The sequence below is a fragment of the Bombina bombina genome, chromosome 5 (assembly GCF_027579735.1).
Source record: "Bombina bombina isolate aBomBom1 chromosome 5, aBomBom1.pri, whole genome shotgun sequence".
Taxonomy (NCBI): domain Eukaryota; kingdom Metazoa; phylum Chordata; class Amphibia; order Anura; family Bombinatoridae; genus Bombina; species Bombina bombina.
The window spans coordinates 973,032,415-973,057,881 of record NC_069503.1 but is presented as its reverse complement, the minus strand read 5'-3'; the positions used below and the strand labels follow the sequence as shown (position 1 = coordinate 973,057,881).

At 43.2% G+C, this 25,467-nt stretch overlaps 1 protein-coding gene across 1 annotated transcript in view; it reads left to right on the top strand.

Moving 5' to 3' along the window:
- The window catches only part of NBN (nibrin), a gene marked incomplete in the record, with an annotated part of 346,156 nt that overhangs the window by 280,159 nt on the left and 40,530 nt on the right, over positions 1–25,467 (top strand). Inside the window, 2 exon segments of the mRNA XM_053715908.1 lie at positions 10,468–10,548; positions 22,306–22,461. Coding sequence (XP_053571883.1) covers positions 10,468–10,548; positions 22,306–22,461 — 237 coding nt within the window.

Sequence of the window (25,467 nt, the reverse complement as noted above, 5' to 3'; positions counted from 1 at the left end):
TCCCACATAGGACTGTTGAGATGAAGTAACTTCAGTTGGGGGAAACAGTTAGCAGACTTTTCTGCTTAAGGTATGACTAGCCATTTTTCTAACAAGACTGTGTAATGCTGGAAGGCTGTCATTTTCCCTCATGGGGATTGGTAAGCCATTTTCTTAGTCTCAAACAGAATAAAGGGCTTATTGTGGGCTATACACTGGTAGACACTCTTAAGGGCTAAATCGATTGCTTTATTTAAGTATTATATGCAGTTTGAAGTTGAATTTCACACTTTTATAACATTGGGGAACGTTTTTTTAGCACCAGGCACTTGTTAAGACACCTTCCCAGTCAGGAAGGGCCTTTCTCTGTAGTAGGCAGAGCCTCATTTTCGCGCCATTACTGTGCAGTTACTTTTGAGTACAGTACATGCAGCTGCATGTGTGTGGGTCTGGAATCCACTAAAAACGTTCCTAGAAGGCTTCATTTGATATCATATACCCCGCTGGGATTGGTGAAGTCGCAGCAAAGGCTGTAGCTGGGACTGTAAGGGGGTTAAAATTAAAAACGGCTCCGGTTTCCACATTTTAAGGGTTAACAGCTTGAAAATTGGGGTGCAATACTTTGAATGCATTAAGACACTGTGGTGAAAATTTGGTAAAGATTGGATAATTCCTTCATAGTTTTTCACATATTCAGTAATAAAGTGTGCCCTGTTTAACATTTAAAGAGACAGTAACGGTTTTGTTTTAAAACGGTTTTTGTGCTTTATTAACCAGTTTAAGCCTGTTTAACATGTCTGTACCTTCAGATAGATCATGTTCTGTATGTATGGTAGCCAATGTGGTTCCCCCTTCAAATATGTGTGATAATTGTGCCATAGCGTCCAAACAAAGTAAGTACGGTACTGTCACAAATTGTAAAGTTGCCCAGGATGATTCCTCAGATGAAGGAAGTAGACATAGTTCTACATCATCTCCTTCTGTGTCTATACCAGTTATGCCCGCGCAGGCGACCCCTAGTACTTCTAGCGCGCAAATGCTTGTTACTATGCAGCAATTGACGGCAGTAATGGATAACTCCACAGCTAATATTTTATCCAAAATGCCAGCATTTCAGAGAAAGCGCGATTGCTCTGTTTTAAACACTGTAGAGCAGGAGGGCGCTGATGATAATTTTTCTGTCATACCCTCACACCAATCTGAAGTGGCAGTGAGGGAGGGTTTGTCAGATGGGGAAATTTCTGATACAGGAAGAATTTCTCAGCAGGCAGAACCTGATGTTGTGACATTTAAATCAAAATTAGAGCATCTCCGCGCATTACTTAAGGAGGTGCTATCTACTCTGGATGATAGTGACAATCTGGTCAACCCAGAAAAATTGTGCAAGATGGACAAGTTCCTTGAGGTCCCGGTGCACCCTGATGCTTTTCCGATACCTAAACGGGTGACGGACATAGTGAATAAGGAGTGGGAGAAGCCAGGCATACCTTTTGTCCCTCCTCCTATATTTAAGAAATTGTTCCCTATGGTCGACCCCAGGAAGGACACATGGCAAACAGTCCCTAAGGTCGAGGTGGCGGTTTCTACTCTAGCCAAGCGCACGACCATTCCTATTGAGGACAATTGTGCTTTCAAAGATCCTATGGATAAAAAATTGGAGGGTTTGCTTAAAAAGATTTTTGTACAGCAAGGTTACTTCCTTTAACCTATTTCGTGCATTATTCCTGTCACTACAGCGGCGTGGTTCTGGTTCGAGGAACTGGAAAAGTCGCTCAGTAGGGAGACTCCGTATGAGGAAGTCATGGACAGAATTCACGCACTTAAGTTAGCTAATTCCTTTATTTTAGACTCCGCTTTGCAGTTAGCGAGGTTAGCGGCGAAAAATTCAGGGTTTACAATTGGGGCGCGTAGAGCGCTCTGGCTAAAGTCTTGGTCGGCGGATGTATCTTCCAAGACAAAATTGCTTAATACCCCTTTCAAAGGTAAGACCCTTTTTGGGCCAGAATTGAAAGAGATTATTTCAGACATCACTGAGGGAAAGGGCCATGCCCTCCCACAAGATAAACCTTTCAAGGCTAAGAATAAGTCCAATTTTCGTTCCATTCGCAATTTCAGGAACGGACCGGCTTCCAACTCGGCAGCCTCTAGACAAGAGGGTAACGCTTCCCAGACTAAACCAGCATGGAAATCAATGCAAGGCTGGAACAAGGGTAAACAGGCCAAGAAGCCTGCTGCTGCTACCAAAACAGCATGAAGGGGTAGCCCCCGATCCGGGACCGGATCTAGTAGGGGGCAGACTCTCTCTCTTTGCTCAGGCTTAGGCAAGAGATGTTCAGGATCCCTGGACACTAGAAATAGTCTCTCAGGGTTTTCTTCTGGAGTTCAAGGAACTACCCTCAAGGGGAAGGTTCCACATGTCTAACTTATCTTCAAACCAAATAAAGAGACAGGCATTCTTACATTGTGTAGAAGACCTGTTAAAGATGGGAGTGATACACCCAGTTCCAACTGTGGAACAAGGTCGGGGGTTTTACTCATATCTGTTTGTAGTTCCCAAAAAAGAGGGAATTTTCAGACCAATTCTGGATTTAAAAACTCTAAACAAATTTCTCAGAGTTCCATCGTTCAAATGGAAACCATTCGAACAATTTTATCTACAATCCAGGAGGGTCAATTTATGACTACCGTGGATTTAAAGGATGCGTATCTACATATTCCTATCCACAAAGATCATCCAAGGATTTTCACAAAGGTGCTAGGGTCCCTTCTAGAGGTTCTAAGACCAAGGGGTATTGCAGTGGCACCTTATCTGGACGAAATTCTAATCCAAACGTCGTCTCTTTCCAAAGCAAAGGCTCATACAGACATTGTTCTAGCCTTTCTCATATCTCACGGGTGGAAGGTGAACGTAGAAAAGAGTTCCCTGTCTCCGTCGACAAGAGTTCCCTTCTTGGGAACGATAATAGATTCTTTAAAAATGAATATCTTCCTGACAAAAGTCAGAAAGTCAAAGCTTCTAAAGCTTGTCAAGTTCTTCACTCTATTCTGCAGCCTTCCATAGCTCAGTGCATGGTAGTAGTAGGGTTGATGGTTGCAGCAATGGACATAGTTCCTTTTGCTCAAATTCATCTAAGACCATTACAACTGTGCATGCTCAAGCAGTGGAATGGGGACTATACAGACTTGTCTCCAAAGATTCAAGTAGACCAGATGACCAGAGACTCACTCCGTTGGTGGTTGTCACAGGATCACCTGTCTCAGGGAATGAGTTTCCGCAGACCAGAGTGGGTCATTGTCACGACCGACGCCAGTCTATTAGGCTGGGGCGCGGTCTGGGATTCCCTGAAAGCTCAGGGTCTATGGTCTCGGGAAGAGTCTCTTCTCCCGATAAACATCCTGGAACTGAGAGCGATATTCAATGCTCTCCGGGCTTGGCCTCAACTAGCGAAGGCCGGATTCATAAGATTCCAGTCAGACAACATGACGACTGTAGCTTACATCAACCATCAGGGAGGAACAAAGAGTTCCTTGGCGATGAGAGAGGTATCCAAGATCATCAAATGGGCGGAGGATCACTCCTGCCATTTATCTGCAATTCACATCCCAGGAGTAGACAACTGGGAGGCGGATTATCTGAGTCGTCAGACTTTCCATCCGGGGGAGTGGGAACTCCACCCGAAAGTTTTTGCCCAGTTGACTCAATTATGGGACATTCCAGTCATGGATCTGATGGCGTCTCGTCAGAACTTCAAGGTTCCTTGCTACGGGTCCAGATCCAGGGATCCCAAGGCGACTCTAGTGGATGCATTAGTGACGCCTTGGTCGTTCAACCTAGCTTATGCATTACCACCGTTCCCTCTCCTTCCCAGGCTTGTAGCCAGGATCAAACAGGAGAAGGCCTCAGTGATTCTGATAGCTCCTGCGTGGCCACGCAGGACTTGGTATGCAGACCTGGTGAATATGTCATTGGCTCCACCATGGAAGCTACCTTTGAGACAGGATCTTCTAGTGCAAGGTCCATTCGAACATTCAAATCTAGTTTCTCTCCAGCTGACTGCTTGGAAATTGAACGCTTGATTTTATCCAAGCGCGGGTTTTCAGATTCAGTGATAGATACTCTGGTCCAAGCCAGAAAACCTGTGACTAGAATGATTTACCATAAAATATGGAAAGGATATATCTGTTGGTGTGAATCCAAGGGATTCTCATGGATTAATATTCCCAGGATCCTCTCCTTTCTAACAAGAAGGTTTGGATAAGGGATTGTCAGCGAGTTCTCTAAAAGGACAGAGATCTACTTTATCTGTCTTGTTACACAGACGACTGGCAGCTGTGCCAGATGTACAAGCTTTTGTACAGGCTTTGGTCAGAATCAAACCTGTTTACAGACCTTTGACTCCTCCCTGGAGTCTAAATTTAGTTTTTTCAGTTCTTCAAGGGGTTCCATTTGAACCCTTACATTCCATAGATATCAAGTTACTATCTTGGAAAGTTCTGTTTTTGGTTGCTATTTCTTCTGCTAGAAGAGTTTCTGAACTATCTGCTTTGCAGTGTGATCCACCCTATCTGGTGTTCCATTCAGATAAGGTTGTTTTGCGTACCAAGCCTGGTTTTCTTCCAAAAGTTGTTTCCAACAAGAATATTAACCAGGAAATAGTTGTCCCTTCTTTGTGTCCGAATCCAGTTTCAAAGAAGGAACATTTGTTACACCATTTAGATGTAGTCCGTGCTTTAAAGTTCTATTTAGAAGCAACAAAGGATTTCAGACAAAACTTCTTTTTTGTTTGTCGTTTATTCTGGTAAGAGGAGAGGACAAAAAGCTACTGCTACCTCTCTTTCTTTCTGGCTGAAAAGCATTATCTGATTGGCTTATGAGACTGCCGGACGGCAGCCTCCTGAACGAATCACAGCTCACTCTACTAGGGCTGTGGCTTCCACATGGGCCTTCAAGAACGAGGCTTCTGTTGATCAGATATGTGAGGCAGCAACTTGGTCTTCTCTGCACACTTTTGCCAAATTCTACAAATTTGATACTTTTTGCTTCTTCGGAGGCTATTTTTGGGAGAAAGGTTTTGCAAGCCGTGGTGCCTTCTGTTTAGGTAACCTGATTTGCTCCCTCCCTTCATCCGTGTCCTAAAGCTTTGGTATTGGTTCCCACAAGTAATGGATGACGCCGTGGACCGGACACACCAATGTTGGAGAAAACAGAATTTATGCTTACCTGATAAATTACTTTCTCCAACGGTGTGTCCGGTCCACGGCCCGCCCTGGTTTTTTAATCAGGTTTGAAAAATTTCTCTCTCTATACACTACAGTCACCACGGCACCCTATAGTTTCTCCTTTTTTTCTCCTAACCGTCGGTCGAATGACTGGGGGGGCGGAGCCTGGGAGGGACTATATGGACAGCTCTTGCTGTGTGCTCTCCTTGCCTTTCCCTGTGGGGGAGGAGAATATCCCACAAGTAATGGATGACGCCGTGGACCGGACACACCGTTGGAGAAAGTAATTTATCAGGTAAGCATAAATTCTGTTTTTTATTGCATTGAAGTTCTGTCTAAGTCTGTCAAACATGTCTGACCCTTCAGATAGCCAATGTTCTGTATGTTTAAAGGCCAAGGTGGTTCCCCCATTAAATTTATGTGTGAAGTGTGCCATAGCGTCCAAACAGCTTAAGGACCGTACAATCACGCTTAAAGATGTAGCCCAAGATGATTCTTTAGCTGAAGGTAGTGAAGATAGCTCGCTATCCCCTCCTTCTGTGTCAACACCAGCTATGCCCGCGCAAGCGATGCCCAGTACATCTAGCGCTCCAATTGCTATTACTATGCAGCAGTTAGCATCAGTAATGGATAATTCTCTCACAGCATTTTTATCCAAACTGCCAGCTTTTCCAAGGAAGCGTGATTGCTCAGTTTTAAATACAGAAAATGAGCAAGCAGACGCAGAGGATAATTTATCTGTAGTGCCCTCACATCAATCTGACTTGGCGGTGAGGGAGGGCCTGTCTGAGGGAGAAATTTCTGACACAGGAAAAATTTCTCAGCAGACAGAGCCTGATACCATAGCATTTAAATTTAAGCTAGAACACCTCCGCGCCCTACTTAAGGAGGTCCTAGCTACGCTTGATGATTGTGACCCCTTGGTGGTCCCAGAAAAATTGTGTAAAATGGATAAATTCTTAGAGGTCCCAGTACACACTGATGCGTTTCCGATACCTAAGAGGGTGGCGGATATAGTGAATGAGTGGGAGAAGCCAGGTGTACCTTTTGTTCCCCCTCCTATATTTAAGAAAATGTTCCCAATTGTTGACCCCAGAAGGGACGCGTGGCAGACGGTCCCCAAGGTAGAGGGGGCAGTTTCAACGCTAGCTAAGCGCACGACTATACCAATAGAAGACAGTTGCGCTTTCAAAGATCCTATGGATAAAAAATTAGAAGGTTTACTTAAGAAAATTTTTGTTCAACAAGGTTTTCTTCTTCAACCTATTTCTTGCATTATTCCTGTAACCACTGCAGCGGCTTTTTGGTTTGAGGAACTAGAAAACTCGCTCCAGAAGGAGACTTCGTATGATGAAGTCATGGACAGAATTCACGCCCTGAAGTTGGCTAATTCTTTCATTACAGATGCCGCTTTTCAGTTAGCTAAATTAGCGGTGAAAAATTCTGGTTTTGCAATCGTGGCGCGCAGAGCGCTTTGGCTAAAATCTTGGTCGGCGGACGTGTCGTCCAAAACAAAATTGCTTAATATTCCTTTCAAGGGTAAGACCCTATTCAGGCCAGAGTTGAAAGAAATTATTTCAGATATCACCGGGGAAAAGGGTCATGCCCTTCCACAGGATAGACCTTTCAAAGCTAAAAATAAGTCTAATTTTCGTTCCTTTTGCAATTTCAGGAACGGACCGGCTTCTACCTCTACAGCCTCTAGGCAAGAGGGTAACGCATCCCAGCCCAAACCAGCATGGAAACCATTGCAAGGCTGGAACAAGGGTAAACAGGCCAAGAAGCCTGCTGCTGCTGCTGCTACCAAGACAGCATGAAGGGGTAGACCCCGATCCGGGACCGGATCTAGTAGGGGGCAGACTTTCTCTCTTTGCTCAGGCTTGGGCAAGAGATGTTCCGGACCCCTGGGCTCTAGAAATTGTCTCTCAGGGGTATCTTCTAGAATTCAAGGACCTTCCTCCAAAGGGAAGGTTCCACATGTCTCGCTTGTCTTTAGACCAGATAAAGAGACGGGCATTCTTACATTGCGTAGAAGACCTTTTAAAGATGGGAGTGATACACCCAGTTCCAACAGCAGAACAAGGACTGGGTTTTTACTCAAACCTGTTTGTAGTTCCCAAAAAGGAAGGAACTTACAGGCCAATTCTGGATTTAAAAATCCTAAACAAATTCCTCAGAGTTCCATCATTCAAAATGGAAACCATTCGGACAATTTTACCAATGATCCAGGAGGGTCAATATATGACTACCGTGGACTTAAAGGATGCGTACCTGCATATTCCTATCCACAAAGATCACCATCAGTTCCTAAGGTTCGCCTTTCTGGACAAGCATTACCAGTTCGTGGCTCTTCCCTTCGGATTGGCCACTGCTCCCAGAATTTTCACAAAGGTGCTAGGGTCCCTTCTAGCGGTGCTAAGGCCAAGGGGCATTGCAGTAGCACCTTACCTAGGCGACATCTTAATACAAGCGTTGTCCTTTCACAAAGCAAAGGCTCATATGGACATTGTTCTAGCCTTTCTAAGGTCTCACGGGTGGAAGGTGAACATAGAAAAGAGTTCCCTGTCCCCGTTCACAAGGGTTCCCTTACTGGTAACAATAATAGACTCGGTAGAAATGAAGATCTTTCTGACGGAGGTCTGGAAGTTAAAACTTTTAAACACTTGTCGAGTTCTTCAATCCATTCCTCAACCCTCCATAGCTCAGTGCATGGAGGTAATAGGACTAATGGTTGCGGCAATGGACGTGGTTCCCTTTGCTCGAATTCATTTAAGACCACTGCAACTGTGCAACAGTGGAATGGGGATTATGCAGATTTGTCTCCCCAAATACAAATGGACCAGAAAACCAGAGACTCACTCCTTTGGTGGTTGTCTCAGGATCACCTGTCTCAGAGAATGAGTTTCCGCAGACCAGAGTGGATCATTGTCATGACCGACGCCAGTCTCTTAGGCTGGGGTGCGGTCTGGGAGTCCCTGAAAGCTCAGGGTCTTTGGTCTCGGGAAGAATCTCTTCTCCTGATAAACATTTTGGAATTGAGAGTGATATTCAATGCGCTCCAGGCATGGCCTCAACTAGCGGAGGCCAAATTCATCAGATTTCAGTCGGACAACATGACAACTGTAGCGTACATCAATCATCAGGGGGGAACAAAGAGTTCCCTGGCGATGAGGGAGGTATCCAAGATCATCAAATGGGCAGAGGATCACTCCTGCCATCTATCAGCAATTCACATCCCAGGAGTGGACAACTGGGAGGCGGATTATCTGAGTCGTCAGACTTTCCATCCGGGGGAGTGGAAACTTCACCCGGAGGTTTTTGCCCAGTTAACTCAACTATGGGGCATTCCGGATCTGGATCTGATGGCGTCACGTCAGAACTCCAAAGTTCCACGTTACGGGTCCAGGTCCAGGGATCCCAAGGCGACATTGGTAGATGCCTTAGTAGCGCCTTGGTCGTTCATTCTAGCTTATGTCTTTCCACCGTTTCCTCTTCTCCCCCGACTGGTAGCCAGGATCAAACAGGAGAAGGCTTCGGTAATTCTAATAGCTCCTGCGTGGCCACGCAGGACTTGGTATGCAGACCTGGTGAATATGTCATCGGTTCCACCATGGAAGCTACCTTTGAGGCAGGACCTTCTAATCCAAGGTCCATTCCAACATCCAAACCTAGTTTCTCTGCAACTGACTGCTTGGAGATTGAACGCTTGATTCTAGCTAAGCGTGGGTTTTCGGAATCAGTTATAGATACTCTGATTCAGGCTAGAAAGCCTGTCACCAGGAAAATTTACCATAAGATATGGCGGAAATATCTTTGCTGGTGCGAATCCAAGGGTTACTCATGGAGTAAGATTAGGATTCCAAGGATTCTATCTTTTCTCCAAGAAGGATTGGAGAAAGGTCTGTTAGCTAGTTCCCTAAAAGGACAGATATCTGCTCTGTCTGTTTTGTTGCACAAGCGTCTGGCATCCGTGCCAGATGTTCAGGCGTTCGTACAGGCTTTAGTCAGAATCAAGCCTGTCTACAGACCTGTGGCTCCTCCATGAAGTCTAAATTTAGTTCTTTCAGTTCTTCAAGGGGTTCCGTTTGAACCTCTACATTCCATAGATATTAAGTTACTACCTTGGAAAGTTTTGTTTTTGGTTGTTATTTCTTCTGCTAGAAGAGTTTCTGAATTGTCTGCTTTGCAGTGTAATTCACCCTATCTGGTGTTTCATACAGATAAGGTCGTTTTACGTACCAAGCCTGGTTTTCTTCCAAAAGTGGTTTCCAATAAGAATATTAACCAGGAAATAGTTGTTCCTTCTCTGTGTCCTAATCCAGTTTCTAACAAGGAACGTCTATTACACAATCTTGATGTGGTTCATGCTTTGAAGTTTTATCTAAAAGCAACTAAAGACTTCAGACAAACATCGTCCCTGTTTGTCGTCTATTCTGGCAAGAGGAGAGGTCAAAAGGCGACTGCGACCTCTCTATCTTTCTGGCTGAAAAGCATCATCCGGTTGGCCTATGAGACTGCTGGAAGGCAGCCTCCTGAACGAATTACAGCTCACTCTACTAGAGCTGTGGCTTCCACATGGGCTTTCAAGAATGAGGCTTCTGTTGAACAGATCTGTAAGGCAGCGACTTGGTCTTCACTGCATACATTTGCCAAATTTTACAAATTCGATACTTTTGCTTCTTCGGAGGCTATTTTTGGGAGAAAGGTTTTACAAGCAGTGGTGCCTTCCGTTTAGGTTACCTGACTTGTTCCCTCCCTTCATCCGTGTCCTAAAGCTTTGGTATGGGTTCCCACAAGTAAGGATGAAGCCGTGGACCGGATACACCAATGTAGGAGAAAACAGAATTTCTGTTTACCTGATAAATTTCTTTCTCCTACGGTGTATCCGGTCCACGGCCCACCCTGGCATTTGGTCAGGTTTAAATTTTATTTTTTGTAAACTACAGTCACCACTGCACCCTATGGTTCTCCTTTTTCTCCTAACCGTCGATCGAATGACTGGGGGGGGCGGAGCCTGAGGGGAGCTATATGGACAGCTCTGCTGTGTGCTCTCTTTGCCACTTCCTGTAGGGATTGAGAATATCCCACAAGTAAGGATGAAGCCGTGGACCGGATACACCGTAGGAGAAAGAAATTTATCAGGTAAACATAAATTCTGTTTTTGACTTTCCTATCCCTTTAACCTACCTCACCCTCATTTAATTAATTTTAATATATGCATTTATTGACATTGCAAATCTCTTGATAATTTTATATTTTTTTTATTAGCTAAAACAGATTCCTCCACAGAACACAAAGGCTGAGGGGGAAATAAAAAAGGAACAATACTCTCAAAGGGAACAGTCTAAGGTAATTTATGATTTCATACTGTCAATTTGACTTCTGTTTCTAGAGTTCTAATTTAGATTGAAATCCTTTTTAGTAAACAATTTATGACAATAAAGCAACTGATCGAGGTTACTTGTTATACATGTAAAAAGGACATATAAAAAAGAGAGTAGCAAATGAACAAGTAAAGTTCCAAACAAGGCAATCCTAGATTTCTGATAAGTGTTTCCCAAAGCACAACCCGAGGGACGGCATAGAGTCCAAGGCACCCCGTTAGTCCCTGTTACCCCATAGTGGGGAGGAATGAGATGTCTATATCAACCAGCCAAGGTATAAGGGTGCTTACAAATTCAGCCCATCTACCTTACCAAAACTCAGCTGTGGGCTCTACCCCGCTTCATGCCCAACTTAGGTCAGGCTAATATCTTGTATAAATGGGGAATGGCCCCTTATAGCGTAAACGTTATGGCTGCTTTTCCATCAAAGACCAACCGAGGAGATTGAACCAGTAAACTGAACATAACAAATAAAACTTCAACTATTGTGTTAGAGTTAACAACAAACAGCGTTTGTCACTATGTCAACAATTGTGGATCCTGATGGAGTAATAACTTCAGTATAAATCTGTATACTGATTTAGACTGACCGATTATCCAGTAGAACCAGATCTTATGAAAGGTGTCAGTTGTGCCCTGTATATGTGCGGCTGTTTCATACATAGAGTATACTAGTTTAAACTTGGATATTATTTCAGCCCAAGTAGGTATACCCGATTTCCAGTATTTTGCAATACTTGTTCTGGTGATGGTGCATAATATTCTTATAAAGGCATTAATATGATTATTGAGTTTTGCGATTTTCTTGTGTAAGAGTGCCTGTGAAACAGTGAGGGATATTTTCTCAGTCAATAAGTTGCTCAGGAAACTGGACACTTTTACCTAAATGTCCTGGACCCTGGGGCAGCCCCACCACATGTGCAAGTAAGTTCCCAAGTCACTGCACCCTCTATAGCAAAGTCTGGATCCCCCTGTTGTAGTGTAAGCCGTCTGTAAGGGAGTCAAATACCAACGGAAAGATGCATTAATAATATTTTCCCTAAGGTCAGCACTGAGCAAGCTTCTGCAGGAGTCATAAAACAAATCTCCCCCTGGTCCAGGTCCTTGGTCCCCCTATGTTTGTCGCCCACTTAAGTAGCAGAGGTGTCTTAGACTTAAAGGGACATTAAACCCAAAAATTTTCTTTCATGATTCAGATAGAGGATACAATTTTTAAAAAGTTTCCAATTTACTTCTATTATCAATTTTTTTCCATTCTCATGTTTTGTTTGTTGATGAGATACCTAGGTAGGTAGCGTGCACATGCCTGAAGCACTACATGACAGGAAATATCTAAATCATGAAAGAAAACAATTGGGTTTTATGTCCCTTTAACTCTTTGTAAGTCCATATACAACAAAGATATTGCCTTTTTTGGTCTCGTCGGCGCACTGCACAGTCGTTCCAGGTGTGTGGACAGGTGTGGTGGGGATTTAGCTAAATAGGCTCTAACCGCGGATGTGATCTGCAAGTAGAGGAACCACTGAAGTGGAAGAGGCTCTATCTTTTGTTTCAGCTGTAAGAAAGACAGAGGAGAGCCGCTGCACACAAGGTCAGCCACTCTTTATAGGCCTTTATTTTCCCACTTGCCTATTAGGGGTCTATAGTCCTCGGAGACCAGGTATTTTATAGGTTTTTCTCTTGTTAAGTGTATCCAGTCCACGGATCATCCATTACTTGTGGGATATTCTCCTTCCCAACAGGAAGTTGCAAGAAGATCACCCACAGCAGAGCTGCTATATAGCTCCTCCCCTCACTGCCATATCCAGTCATTCTCTTGCAACTCTCAACTAAGATGGAGGTCGTAAGAGGACTGTGGTGTTTTATACTTAGTTTATTTCTTCAATCAAAAGTTTGTTATTTTTAAATGGTACCGGAGTGTACTGTTTATCTCAGGCAGTATTTAGAAGAAGAATCTGCCTGCGTTTTCTATGATCTTAGCAGAAGTCACTAAGATCCTTTGCTGTTCTCACATATTCTGAGGAGTGAGGTAACTTCAGAGGGGGAATAGCGTGCAGGTTTTCCTGTAATAAGGTATGTGCAGTTAAAATATTTTTCTAGGGATGGAATTTGCTAGAAAATGCTGCTGATACCGAAGTAATGTAAGTAAAGCCTTAAATGCAGTGATAGCGACTGGTATCAGGCTTATTAATAGAGATATACATACTCTTATAAAAGTGTATTTTAAAACGTTTGCTGGCATGTTTAATCGTTTTTTACATATGTTTAGTGATAAAACTTATTGGGGCCTAGTTTTTTCCACATGGCTGGCTTGAATTTTGCCTAGAAACAGTTCCCTGAGGCTTCCCACTGTTGTAATATGAGTGGGAGGGGCCTATTTTAGCGTTTTTTTACACAGCAAAAATTACAGAAACAGACATCCAGCTTCTTCCTGCATGATCCAGGACTTCTCTGAAGGGCTCAAAAGGCTTCAAAAGTCGTATTGAGGGAGGTAAAAAGCCACAGTAGAGCTGTGGCAGTTGTTGTGACTGTTCAAAAAACGTTTTTGTCATTTGTTATTCCGTTTTTGGTATTAAGGGGTTAATCATCCATTTGCAAGTGGGTGCAATGCTCTGCTAACTTATTACATACACTGTAAAAATTTCGTTAGTGTAACTGCATTTTTTCACTGTTATTTCAAAATTTGGGAAAATTTGTGTTTCTTAAAGGCACAGTAACGTTTTTTATATTGCTTGTAAACTTGTTTTAAAGTGTTTTCCAAGCTTGCTAGTCTCATTGCTAGTCTGTTTAAACATGTCTGACACAGAGGAACCTACTTGTTCATTATGTTTGAAAGCCATGGTGGAGCCCCATAGGAGAATGTGTACTAAATGTATTGATTTCACCTTAAACAGTAAAGATCAGTCTTTATCTATAAAATAATTATCACCAGAGGGTTCTGTCGAGGGGGAAGTTATGCCGACTAACTCTCCCCACGTGTCAGACCCTTCGCCTCCCGCTCAGGGGACGCACGCTAATATGGCGCCAATTACATCAGGGACGCCCATAGCGATTACCTTGCAGGACATGGCTGCAATCATGAATAATACCCTGTCAGAGGTATTATCTAGATTGCCTGAATTAAGAGGCAAGCGCGATAGTTCTGGGTTAGGAGAGATACAGAGCGCGCAAATGCTGTTAGAGCCATGTCTGATACTGCGTCACAGTATGCAGAACATGAGGACGGAGAGCTTCAGTCTGTGGGTGACATCTCTGACTCGGGGAAACCTGATTCAGAGATTTCTAATTTTAAATTTAAGCTTGAGAACCTCCGTGTATTGCTTGGGGAGGTGTTAGCTGCTCTGAATGACTGTAACACAGTTGCAATTCCAGAGAAATTGTGTAGGCTGGATAGATACTATGCGGTGCCGGTGTGTACTGACGTTTTTCCTATACCTAAAAGGCTTACAGAAATTATTAGCAAGGAGTGGGATAGACCCGGTGTGCCCTTTTCCCCACCTCCTATATTTAGAAAAATGTTTCCAATAGACGCCACTACACGGGACTTATGGCAGACGGTCCCTAAGGTGGAGGGAGCAGTTTCTACTTTAGCAAAGCGTACCACTATCCCGGTTGAGGACAGTTGTGCTTTTTCAGATCCAATGGATAAAAAATTGGAGGGTTACCTTATGAAAATGTTTATTCAACAAGGTTTTATTTTACAGCCCCTTGCATGCATTGCGCCTGTCACTGCTGCGGCGGCATTCGGGTTTGAGGCCCTGGAAGAGGCCATCCAGACAGCTCCATTAAATTAAATTATTGACAAGCTTAGAACGCTTAAGCTAGCTAACTCATTTGTTTCTGATGCCATTGTTCATTTGACTAAACTAACGGCTAAGAATTCCGGATTCGCCATGCAGGCGCGTAGGTCGCTATGGCTTAAATCCTGGTCAGCTGACGTGACTTCAAAGTCTAAATTACTCAACATTCCTTTCAAGGGGCAGACCTTATTCGGGCCTGGCTTGAAGGAAATTATTGCTGACATTACTGGAGGCAAGGGTCATACCCTTCCTCAGGATAGGGCCAAATCAAAGGCCAAACAGTCTAATTTTCGTGCCTTTCGAAATTTCAAGGCAGGAGCAGCATCAACTTCCTCCGCTTCAAAACAAGAGGGAACTGTTGCTCATTCCAGACAGGCCTGGAAACCTAACCAGTCCTGGAACAAGGGCAAGCAGGCCAGAAAGCCTGCTGCTGCCCCCAAGACAGCATGAAGGAACGGCCCCCTATCCGGAAACGGATCTAGTGGGGGGCAGACTTTCTCTCTTCACCCAGGCGTGGGCAAGAAATGTTCAGGATCCCTGGCCGTTGGAGATCATATCTCAGGGATCTTCTGGACTTCAAAGCTTCTCCTCCACAAGGGAGATTTCATCTTTCAAGGTTATCAGCAAACCAGATAAAGAAAGAGGCATTCCTAAGCTGTGTGCAAGACCTCCTAGTAATGGGAGTGATCCATCTAGTTCCGCGGACGGAACAAGGACAGGGATTTTATTCAAATCTGTTTATGGTTCCCAAGAAAGAGGGAACCTTCAGACCAATCTTGGATCTAAAGATCTTAAACAAATTCCTCAGAGTTCCATCATTCAAAATGGAAACTATTCGGACCATCCTACCCATGATCCAAGAGGGTCAGTACATGACCACAGTGGACTTAAAGGATGCCTACCTTCACATACCGATTCACAAAGATCATCATCGGTTCCTAAGGTTTGCCTTTCTAGACAGGCATTACCAATTTGTAGCTCTTCCCTTCAGGTTGGCCACTGCCCCGAGAAGTTTTACAAAGGTTCTGGGCTCACTTCTGGCGGTTCTGAGACCGCGAGGCATAGCGGTGGCTCCGTATCTAGACGACATCCTGATACAGGCGTCAAGCTTTCAAATTGCCAAGTCTCATACAGAGATAGTTCTGGCATTTCTGAGGTCGCATGGGTGGAAAGTGAACGTGGAAAAGAGTTCTCTATCACCACTCACAAGAGTCTCCTTCCTAGGGACTCTTATAGATTCTGTAGAGATGAAAATTTACCTGACGGAGTCCAGGTTATCAAAACTTCTAAATGCTTGCCGTGTCCTTCATTCCATTCCACGCCCGTCAGTGGCTCAGTGCATGGAAGTAATCGGCTTAATGGTAGCGGCAATGGACATAGTGCCATTTGCGAGCCTGCATCTCAGACCGCTGCAATTATGCATGCTAAGTCAGTGGAATGGGTATTACTCAGATTTGTCCCCTCTACTAAATCTGGATCAAGAGACCAGAGATTCTCTTCTCTGGTGGCTTTCTCGGGTCCATCTGTCCAAGGGTATGACCTTTTGCAGGCCAGATTGGACGATTGTAACAACAGATGCCAGCCTTCTAGGTTGGGGCGCAGTCTGGAACTCCCTGAAGGCTCAGGGATCGTGGACTCAGGAGGAGAAACTCCTCCCAATAAATATTCTGGAGTTAAGAGTAATATTCAATGTTCTTCTAGCTTGGCCTCAGTTAGCAACACTGAGGTTCATCAGATTTCAGTCGGACAACATCACGACTGTGGCTTACATCAACCATCAAGGGGAACCAGGAGTTCCCTAGCGATGTTAGAAGTCTCAAAGATAATTCGCTGGGCAGAGTCTCACTCTTGCCACCTGTCAGCGATCCACATTCCAGGCGTAGAGAACTGGGAGGCGGATTTTCTAAGTCGTCAGACTTTTCATCCTGGGGAGTGGGAACTCCATCCGGAGGTGTTTGCTCAACTGGTCCATCGTTGGAGCAAACCAGAACTGGATCTCATGGCGTCTCGCCAGAACGCCAAGCTTCCTTGTTACGGATCCAGGTCCAGGGACCCGGGAGCAACGCTGATAGATGCTCTAGCAGCTCCTTGGTTCTTCAACCTGGCCTATGTGTTTCCACTGTTTCCTCTGCTCCCTCGACTGATTGCCAAAATCAAACAGGAGAGAGCATCGGCTATTCTGATAGCACCTGGGGGGCCACGCAGGACCTGGTATGCAGACCTAGTGGACATGTCATCTCTTCCACCATGGACTCTGCCTCTGAGACAGGACCTTCTAATACAAGGTCCTTTCAATCATCCAAATCTAATTTCTCTGAGACTGACTGCATGGAGATTGAACGCTTGATTCTATCAAGGCATGGCTTCTCCGAGTCAGTCATTGATACCTTAATACAGGCTCGGAAGCCTGTCACCAGGAAAATCTACCATAAGATATGGCGTAAATATCTTTATTGGTGTGAATCCAAGATTTACTCATGGAATAAGGTTAGGATTCCTAGGATATTGTCCTTTCTCCAAGAGGGTTTGGACAAAGGCTTATCAGCTAGTTCTTTTAAAGGACAGATCTCTGCTCTGTCAATTCTTTTGCACAAGCGTCTGGCAGAAGTTCCAGACGTCCAGGCATTTTGTCAGGTTTTGGTTAGGATTAAGCCTGTGTTTAAAACTGTTTCTCCCCCGTGGAGCTTAAACTTGGTTCTTAAAGTTCTTCAGGGAGTTCCGTTTGAACCCCTTCATTCCATTGATATTAAACTTTTATCTTGAAAAGTTCTGTTTTTGATGGCTATTTCCTCGGTTCGAAGAGTCTCTGAGTTATCTGCCTTACATTGTGATTCTCCTTATCTGATTTTTCATTCAGACAAGGTAGTTCTGCGTACCAAACCTGGGTTTTTACCTAAGGTGGTTTCTAACAGGAATATCAATCAAGAGATTGTTGTTCCATCATTGTGTCCTAATCCTTCTTCAAAGAAGTAACGTCTTTTGCATAATCTGGACGTAGTCCGTGCCTTGAAGTTTTACTTACAGGCTACTTAAGATTTTCGTCAAACATCTGCCCTGTTTGTCGTTTACTCTGGACAGAGGAGAGGTCAAAAAGCTTCGGCAACCTTTCTCTCCTTTTGGCTTTGGAGCATAATACGCTTAGCCTATGAGACTGCTGGACAGCAGCCCCCTGTAAGGATTACAGCTCATTCTACTAGAGCTGTGGCTTCCACCTGGGCCTTTAAAAATGAGGCCTCTGTTGAACAGATTTGCAAGGCTGCGACTTGGTCTTCGCTTCACACCTTTTCAAAATTTTACAAATTTGACACTTTTGCTTCTTCGGAGGCTGTTTTTGGGAGAAAGGTTCTACAGGCAGTGGTTCCTTCTGTTTAAGTTCCTGCCTTGTCCCTCCCATCATCCGTGTACTTTAGCTTTGGTATTGGTATCCCACAAGTAATGGATGATCCGTGGACTGGATACACTTAACAAGAGAAAACATAATTTATGCTTACCTGATAAATTTATTTCTCTTGTAGTGTATCCAGTCCACGACCCGCCCTGTCCTTTTAAGGCAGGTCTAAATTTTAATTAAACTACAGTCACCACTGCACCCTATGGTTTCTCCTTTCTCGTCTTGTTTCGGTCGAATGACTGGATATGGCAGTGAGGGGAGGAGCTATATAGCAGCTCTGCTGTGGGTGATCCTCTTGCAACTTCCTGTTGGGAAGGAGAATATCCCACAAGTAATGGATGATCCGTGGACTGGATACACTACAAGAGAAATAAATTTATCAGGTAAGTATAAATTATGTTTTTCAAGGAGTTTACTGGGAAAATGACCTGATTCCTAAGGGCTGCCCGACATTCTTGAATCGATAACTTAGTGGAAGGGCCAACCTTTGCTATCCCTTCCCCCTTGAGTTCTATATTCCAGATGACATCTTCTGGTGAGCTCAACCCCCCTATTTCTGACTCCAACATTGGCCACAAAACGTTACCCTCCCTCCTACCACAAAAAGATGTTTGGGCTAACCTAGCTGCGCGATAGTAATCGATTAGGTTAGGTAGGCCAACCCCACCCAACTGTCTGTGTCGTGTCAAGGTCTGAAAGGGTATTCTGGCCTGCTTCTTACCTCTAATGAAAATATGTAGTGCGGATTGGAGTGATGCCAGATCTTGTATGTTGACCTTGATAGGTAGCACTCTAAATATATAGAGCAGCCTTGGAAGTATGTTCATCTTAATGGACATCAATCTCCCATACCAGGAAAATCTATATGTCTGTCATTTGGAAAGGTCTGAGCAAATTTTACGAAATAAGGGAGTATAATTTTGTTTATATAGGTGCATGGAATGGGGTGTTAGGCTAATCCCAAGGTATTTTATGCCATCCTTAACCCATTTTATTTCAAAATTAGCTTCTATTAATTTAATCGTACGTTTGGGGAGTTTGATAGGGAGGGCCTCACATTTTTCTAGGTTTATTTTATATCCCGAGATAGATGAAAAATTCTGGATAGTACTGTACAAGTGAGGCAGGGACAGAAGCGGTCTAGTCAATGTCAATAAAACGTCGACAGAAAAAAGAGTAATCTTGTGTGTAAATTTGTAATACAGCTATATCCGGGTTGTTTCTAATGGTGGCTGCCAGCGGCTCTATACATAAGGCAAATAAAAGAGGGGAAAGGGGATATCCCTGTCTGGTGCCTTTCCGAATTTGGATCACCTTGGACTGGTGTCCAATTGCTCTTATTTGTAAACTGCAGTGAGGAAGGGTCCATGAAATCCAAATTGCCTCAGCACAGTCCACATGTACGTCCAGTCTACCCTATCGAATGCCTTCTCCGCATCCAGAGAAAGGAGCAGAGAAGGCACTCCTCTGTCTGTCAAGTAGTCCACCACCGCCACCATCCTCCGTACGTTGTCTGGGGCCTCCTACCCGCTACAAACCCCACCTGGTCCGGGTGTATGTATAATTGTTGGGATTATCTGCTTAAGTCTGTTTGCAAGTATTTTAGTGACTATTTTAAGGTCCTGGTTTATGAGGGAGATGGGCCTATAGCTGGCGCAGTACTTGGGATTCTTCCCTAATTTTGGTAGGACTATGATTTTAGCTTGAAATAATTCAGAGGGGATGTCGTGACCATCCATGATATAGTTGGCGAATTTAACTAGGTGAGGGAGGGAGTAGTAGTGTTCTGAAAAGTTTATAATATTCACCTGAGAACCCGTCCGGTCCCGGTGCTTTCCCTGGTTTAAGGTCTTTAAGGACCGTTAGTATTTCTTTCTGTGATACCTTGGCATTTAATAATTCCCGATCTTATTCTGATATCTTGCCTAGGGTAGCCAGCTCAAGGAAGTTTTGCAACCTGTGCTGTACTGCACTATTCTGGATAACTTTATTAACATCGTAGAGGTTACCATAGTAATCTGCAAACTCATCCACAATATCTTGTGGGTGAGATGTTTGGCGCCCAGCTGAGCTCTATATAAGTAGGATTGATGAGGCCTGCTGGGAGTGCCTGATTTTTTTTGCGAGATATCTATCAGGCTTATTCGCGTATAAAAAGTAGTTCGTTTTCAACCTATGTCCCGATCTGATGGAATGTTCGTGCAAGTACTTTGCAAGTGTTTGTTTTTTGTGCTGAAGCGTGCAAAGGGAAGAACTAGTGAAAGTTAATTTATGCATATGCTCTAATCCCTCTATCTCTGTATGCCGCTGTGATATATGGGTCCTTATATTTTTGTCGTGTATGGCCTTTTCTTTAATAAGTAGCCCCCGCACTACCGATTTATGTGCCGCCCACACTGACAAAGGATTTGATGTCGTACACAGGTTGATTTTCCAATACTCTCCTATTGCTCTGAGGAGGCTATCTTCAGTTGAAGGGTTTCTTAAGCATGTTGGATCAAAGGTCCATGACCTTACCCTAGCAGGATTGTGTATCTCGCACGTATGAATGTTGGCCGACACTGGTTACTGGTTGTAGAATTTGACTAGTAAAAATATAATCTATCTTGGAATAGCACTTATGGGCCGCGGAATAGTATGTAGTATATGTGGTTAGGCCGTACAATGTTTTCCAGGTGTCAATGAGTTAGTGAGGGGACATAGAGTCCATATAAGACTTAGCCATGGATCGGAGTCTCTCCCTTTTGTTGGAATGTACAGTAGGAGTTTTGTGTGAGAGATTTTGCAAGTCTACGTTAAAATCACCCGCCAGAATAATGCGCATTTTGGACCAATTAGTTAGCCAAAAAATCTGTCTCTCGTTTGGTGCATATATGTTGCACAAGACCACGTCAACCCCCTGTAGTTGCCCCTGAACCAGAATAAACCTTCCCTCTTTATCAGTTTTAGTCTCACTATGTACAAATGGCAAGGAATGGTGAATCTATATTGAGACACCCCTTTTCTTGGATTCTGAAGTAGCATGATAATGTATATAGTCGCGTGACCAGTATTTTGGAATGAAAGAGCTAACAAAATGTGTGTCCTGGAGAAATATTATATTGGCATGTAGGGCTTTATATTGAGTTAAGGCTGTGCGTCTTTTGATGTCGGAATGTAGGCCTCTCACATTGTGTGAGAGCAAGTTAATTATTGGGAGGGCCATCGAGGAGTGAGGGTGCCGGGGTCATGCTACTTGAAGATATGTGGGTGAGATCATACCTCTGGATAAGAGAAAAAAAAACCCCTGTGAGGCTAACAGACTCACTAAGGTTAAGTTGTGTAGCATGTAGGCTAAATAGATCCCCCAGTCGTGAAATTTCCCTAAGAACCTCAATCTCGTGTACAATAAATATTGGTATGCTGGTGAGAACATAGTGACATGTTAACCAAACAATGAAATACAACCAAAGAACATAAACAATTCTAAACATTTCAACTTGTATATATCAAAAATCTAAAAGACTGTATTAAGGAGGGGAGATAAGGAAAGAGGGAGGTAGAAAAAGAGTATAGGGTTGAAGGTAAAAGAAGAAACTAGAGAGATGTAGTAAAGGTTGTACAGTCAGTCATGAGTAGTGGGAAAAGAAGATCTATAGATGCAGTGGAAAGAACTGACCAAAGAGTAGGAGGTGGGGCATTTCTATTGCGTTATCCCACATAGTAGAGTTCTAATTTAAAGGGACAGTATAAATTAATTTTCATATAACTGCATGTAATAGACACTACTATAAAGAATAATATGCACAGATACTGATATAAAAATCCAGTATAAAACCGTTTAAAAACTTACTTAGAAGCTCTCGGTTTAGCTCTGTTGAAAAGGTAGCCGGAAAGCCCACTGCAAGTGGAAAATAAGACACTCCCCCATCCCCCTTCTTTTGCGTATGAAAAGACCGTTTACACAAACAGGAGCAAGCTGGAGTAGGTATATGACGGTTTTCTCATAAAACTTTGGGGCTTGGTTAGGAGTCTGAAAATCAGAGCAGTTATTTAAAAATAAGCAAATCTGTACATTTAAAAAAATAAAAAAAAACTTTATGGGCTATATAAATAGATCTACAAAACATTTATGCAAAGAAAAAATGAGTGTATAATGTCCCTTTAAAGGGAAAACATATACAGTACCAGCATTTGCTTTGTAATATATCAACGTTTTAATATTCTAAAGTTTATTTAATAGTTTTATTTTAAAACTCTTGCACAGCGGGTTAATAACCTTAAATTGCATGCATCAAAGTATAGATCAATAAAGACAAGCAAAAAAATTGCTGTTTTTAGTTAGATTAACCCCACATTTGTAGAGAAGAGTAGCGCTATGTGTGTTGTAAATAGTATAGGTGGATGAATATAATTTACCTTCCGTAAGAGCTATAGGTGATCCTGTTTCCTGTTAAAAATTCAACCAAGCAGGTGCGTTGTTGCAGGAAGACATATTTTGCACATGACTGTATTTTATTCAAACTATTTTAAAGCAGATCTTTTATTTTAGATAACTACAGCCATTAAAGAGGAAGACGATGGGATACCGCGTAGACTTCTACTGACTGAGTTTAAGTCACTGGTTGTCAGCCTACCAGCAAGAAACATTAAAACCTCTGCAAACAGTTACCAAGGGAATGCAACTAATTTTAAAAAATTTAAAAAGGTACATTTTTTTAATACACTTTATGTGCACTTAAAATGGTATCAAATTCTAGATATGAGACCAAATTTTTTTTCTTTCATGATTCAGATAGATCATGCGATTTTAAGCAACTTTTTAATTTACTCCTATTATCAATTTTATAAATGTAGCCCCCATTTAGCAAGCTCTAACCAGGGTGCTGAACAAATGGGCTGGCTCATAAGCTTTTTCAAATAAAGATCAAAAGAGACCGAAGAAAAATTTATTAGAGTAAATTAAAAAGTTGCTTAAAATTGCATGCTCTATCTATCTGAATCATGAAAGAAAAAAATCTGTGTTTCATATTCCTTTAAAGTGATGGTAAAGTCATCTGTTATGCAATACATAATCCTTTTTCTTTTACCATAACTAGCACATCGATGTGTTTATATAAATTAAAAACCATTTATTTACCCTGTAATGCCGATTTTATTTTCCTCTCCGTACAGTGTTTCAAACAGCCTCTCTATATTTTTTCACTGGTGCAGCTTTGATTGACAACGCTTTTAGCCAATCATCAGCTCACCATGCGCCCTATGTGAAATATGTACCGCACGCTCCCGACATCTACACTAAGTCTTTGCTACTTACTGCGCATGCGCACCGCTTACGCTAACTGCGCATTGCTATATGAGAATACTCAGCTCCTGGTTTTAGCCGTAGTGTCATATAGCAATGCGCAGTTAGCGTAAGAAGTGCGCATGCGCAGTAAGTAGCAAAGACTTAGTGTAGATGTCGGGAGCGTGCGGTACATATTTCACATAGGGCGCATGGTGAGCTGATGATTGGCTAAAAGAGTTGTCAATCAAAGCTGCACCGGTGAAAAAATATAGAGAGGCTGTTTGAAACACTGTACGGAGAGGGAAATAAAATCGGCATTACAGCGTGAATAAATGGTTTTTTATTTATATAAGCACATCGATGTGCTAGTTATGGTAAAAGAAAAAGGATTATGTATTGCACAACAGATGACTTTACCATCACTTTAAGTATTATATTATTTCTCTCATAACAAGGTTGGTCTTCAATTATGCACAATAACAACCATTATAGCATGCACCCAAAAATGGTAAAACTACATATGGCACTTTATTTGATCTCTCTTTTAAAAGATACATAACCAGCAATGCATGATTATCTGAAACTGTATGAGAGATGCTTTAGACATTTTTGCACTTAAAGGGACGGTATTTTGACATTTCATGTTTTATGACATTCATGCAATTTATATTTTCCTCTTAAACGGGAGGAGTCCACAGTTGCATTCATTACTTTTGGGAATTCAGAACCTGGCCACCAGAAGGAGGCAAAGACACCCCAGCCAAAGGCTTAAATATCACCCCCACATCTCCCAGTCATTCTTTGCCTTTCGTCACAGGAGGTTGGCGGAGAAGTGTCAGAATATTGATGATAGTCTCTTATGGAGGGTAGTACTCTTCGAAATGGGACTGGAGTTTTAAGTAATCCTGTCAGCCTTTCAGTGAGAGCATGGATGAAAGTTAGATTCCGAAGATGCAGGGAGAGTCTTTCTGCGAAACCATCCCGACTCATATTACTATCTGTCACACTTGAAGGGCAGTGTTCCTGTTCCACGGCGTAGATTCCGGTAAGATTGTTTCATTTTATTTCGATATGTGAATGTAATGTTAACGAAAGAAGTCAGGGTCCCAGTGGGACTCCTTTATCTTATGGAATCAAGGGTTAATATCTCCTGAGGGGGTTATTGAATAGGGGGGACTTTAATCATGTTTGTTATGTGATCCTGTCTGCTAATGTGTAGTGATGCTTGGGCTCATGGCTATTCGGAACATAACGGCCTTATCATCAGTTTGCGTGGTCCTATTAGAATAGTGCACCTTTTTGGCTTACAGGGTGCACCTCGTGATCGGGTGGGGTCACGTATTTCCATTTACGTACTCTGATCGAGTGGCGATGGAGATAGTCTTTTTGTTAGTTGTCTGGTTCACAGGAGGTGGCGAGGAGTGCCCCAGCCATTGGGGGTGTAAGGTGCCGTTTAGTGTTTGACCATTATTGCAATTTCCAAGTTATGGAGGATTCTGATTTTTTTAGCGACGGATATCTCCGATTTGGAGTATACATCTTGCGAAGAGTATGAAATGGCCCGGGTTATCCATGCCCATCAGTTATGTTCCGATTGGCGTTCTAGAGTATTCTCTTCTCCCGAATAAGGGAGCTTAGAGTTTGTTGAACCATCCGCCCCAGATGATTCTATGTCCTGTGAGGCATGTGCCCCAGAACTTTCTTTTGCTACGCAAGCAGGTGTCCCTATGGCCGTTACTCCTCCGGAAGGCTGTTTGTTTCCTCCAGAGGTTACAGCATGGTTCCGCATGGCCATATCTATGGTGCTGGCACATTTATATCTCCCAAGAGAAGTATTTTTAAGATACTGTCCATGTTCTGTTAACCAGGGCCCGTCGAGCATGAGATCACCTGATTCAGTTCAGCCTTCTGGGGAAGCGATGGCCTCTGAGGCTTCAGGGGCCCTACCCTCGGGGCCAGGGGAACATTTTGCCTTCCGTTATAGACTGGCATGTCTTCATGTCCTACTAAGGCATGTTTTGGCGGTGCTGGAGGATTCCAGTCCTAGTGGGCCGAGGGATCCCCCGGCCTTCTGGGCCAGATGGCAAACTGGGTTAGACGTGTGGGGATGAAGCCAATCTCTTTGACGTCTCCGTTTTTATTTTATTTTAAGTATCTGATCGACTGGTCCTGTTAGCGTGCCCATTCTCCTTGGGCGTTCACTCACGGGTGCTGCCTTCATTTCTTTCATGTAATTAGCAAGAGTCCATGAGCTAGTGACGTATGGGATATACATTCCTACCAGGAGGGGCAAAGTTTCCCAAACCTCAAAATGCCTATAAATACACCCCTCACCACACCCACAATTCAGTTTTACAAACTTTGCCTCCGATGGAGGTGGTGAAGTAAGTTTGTGCTAGATTCTACGTTGATATGCGCTCCGCAGCA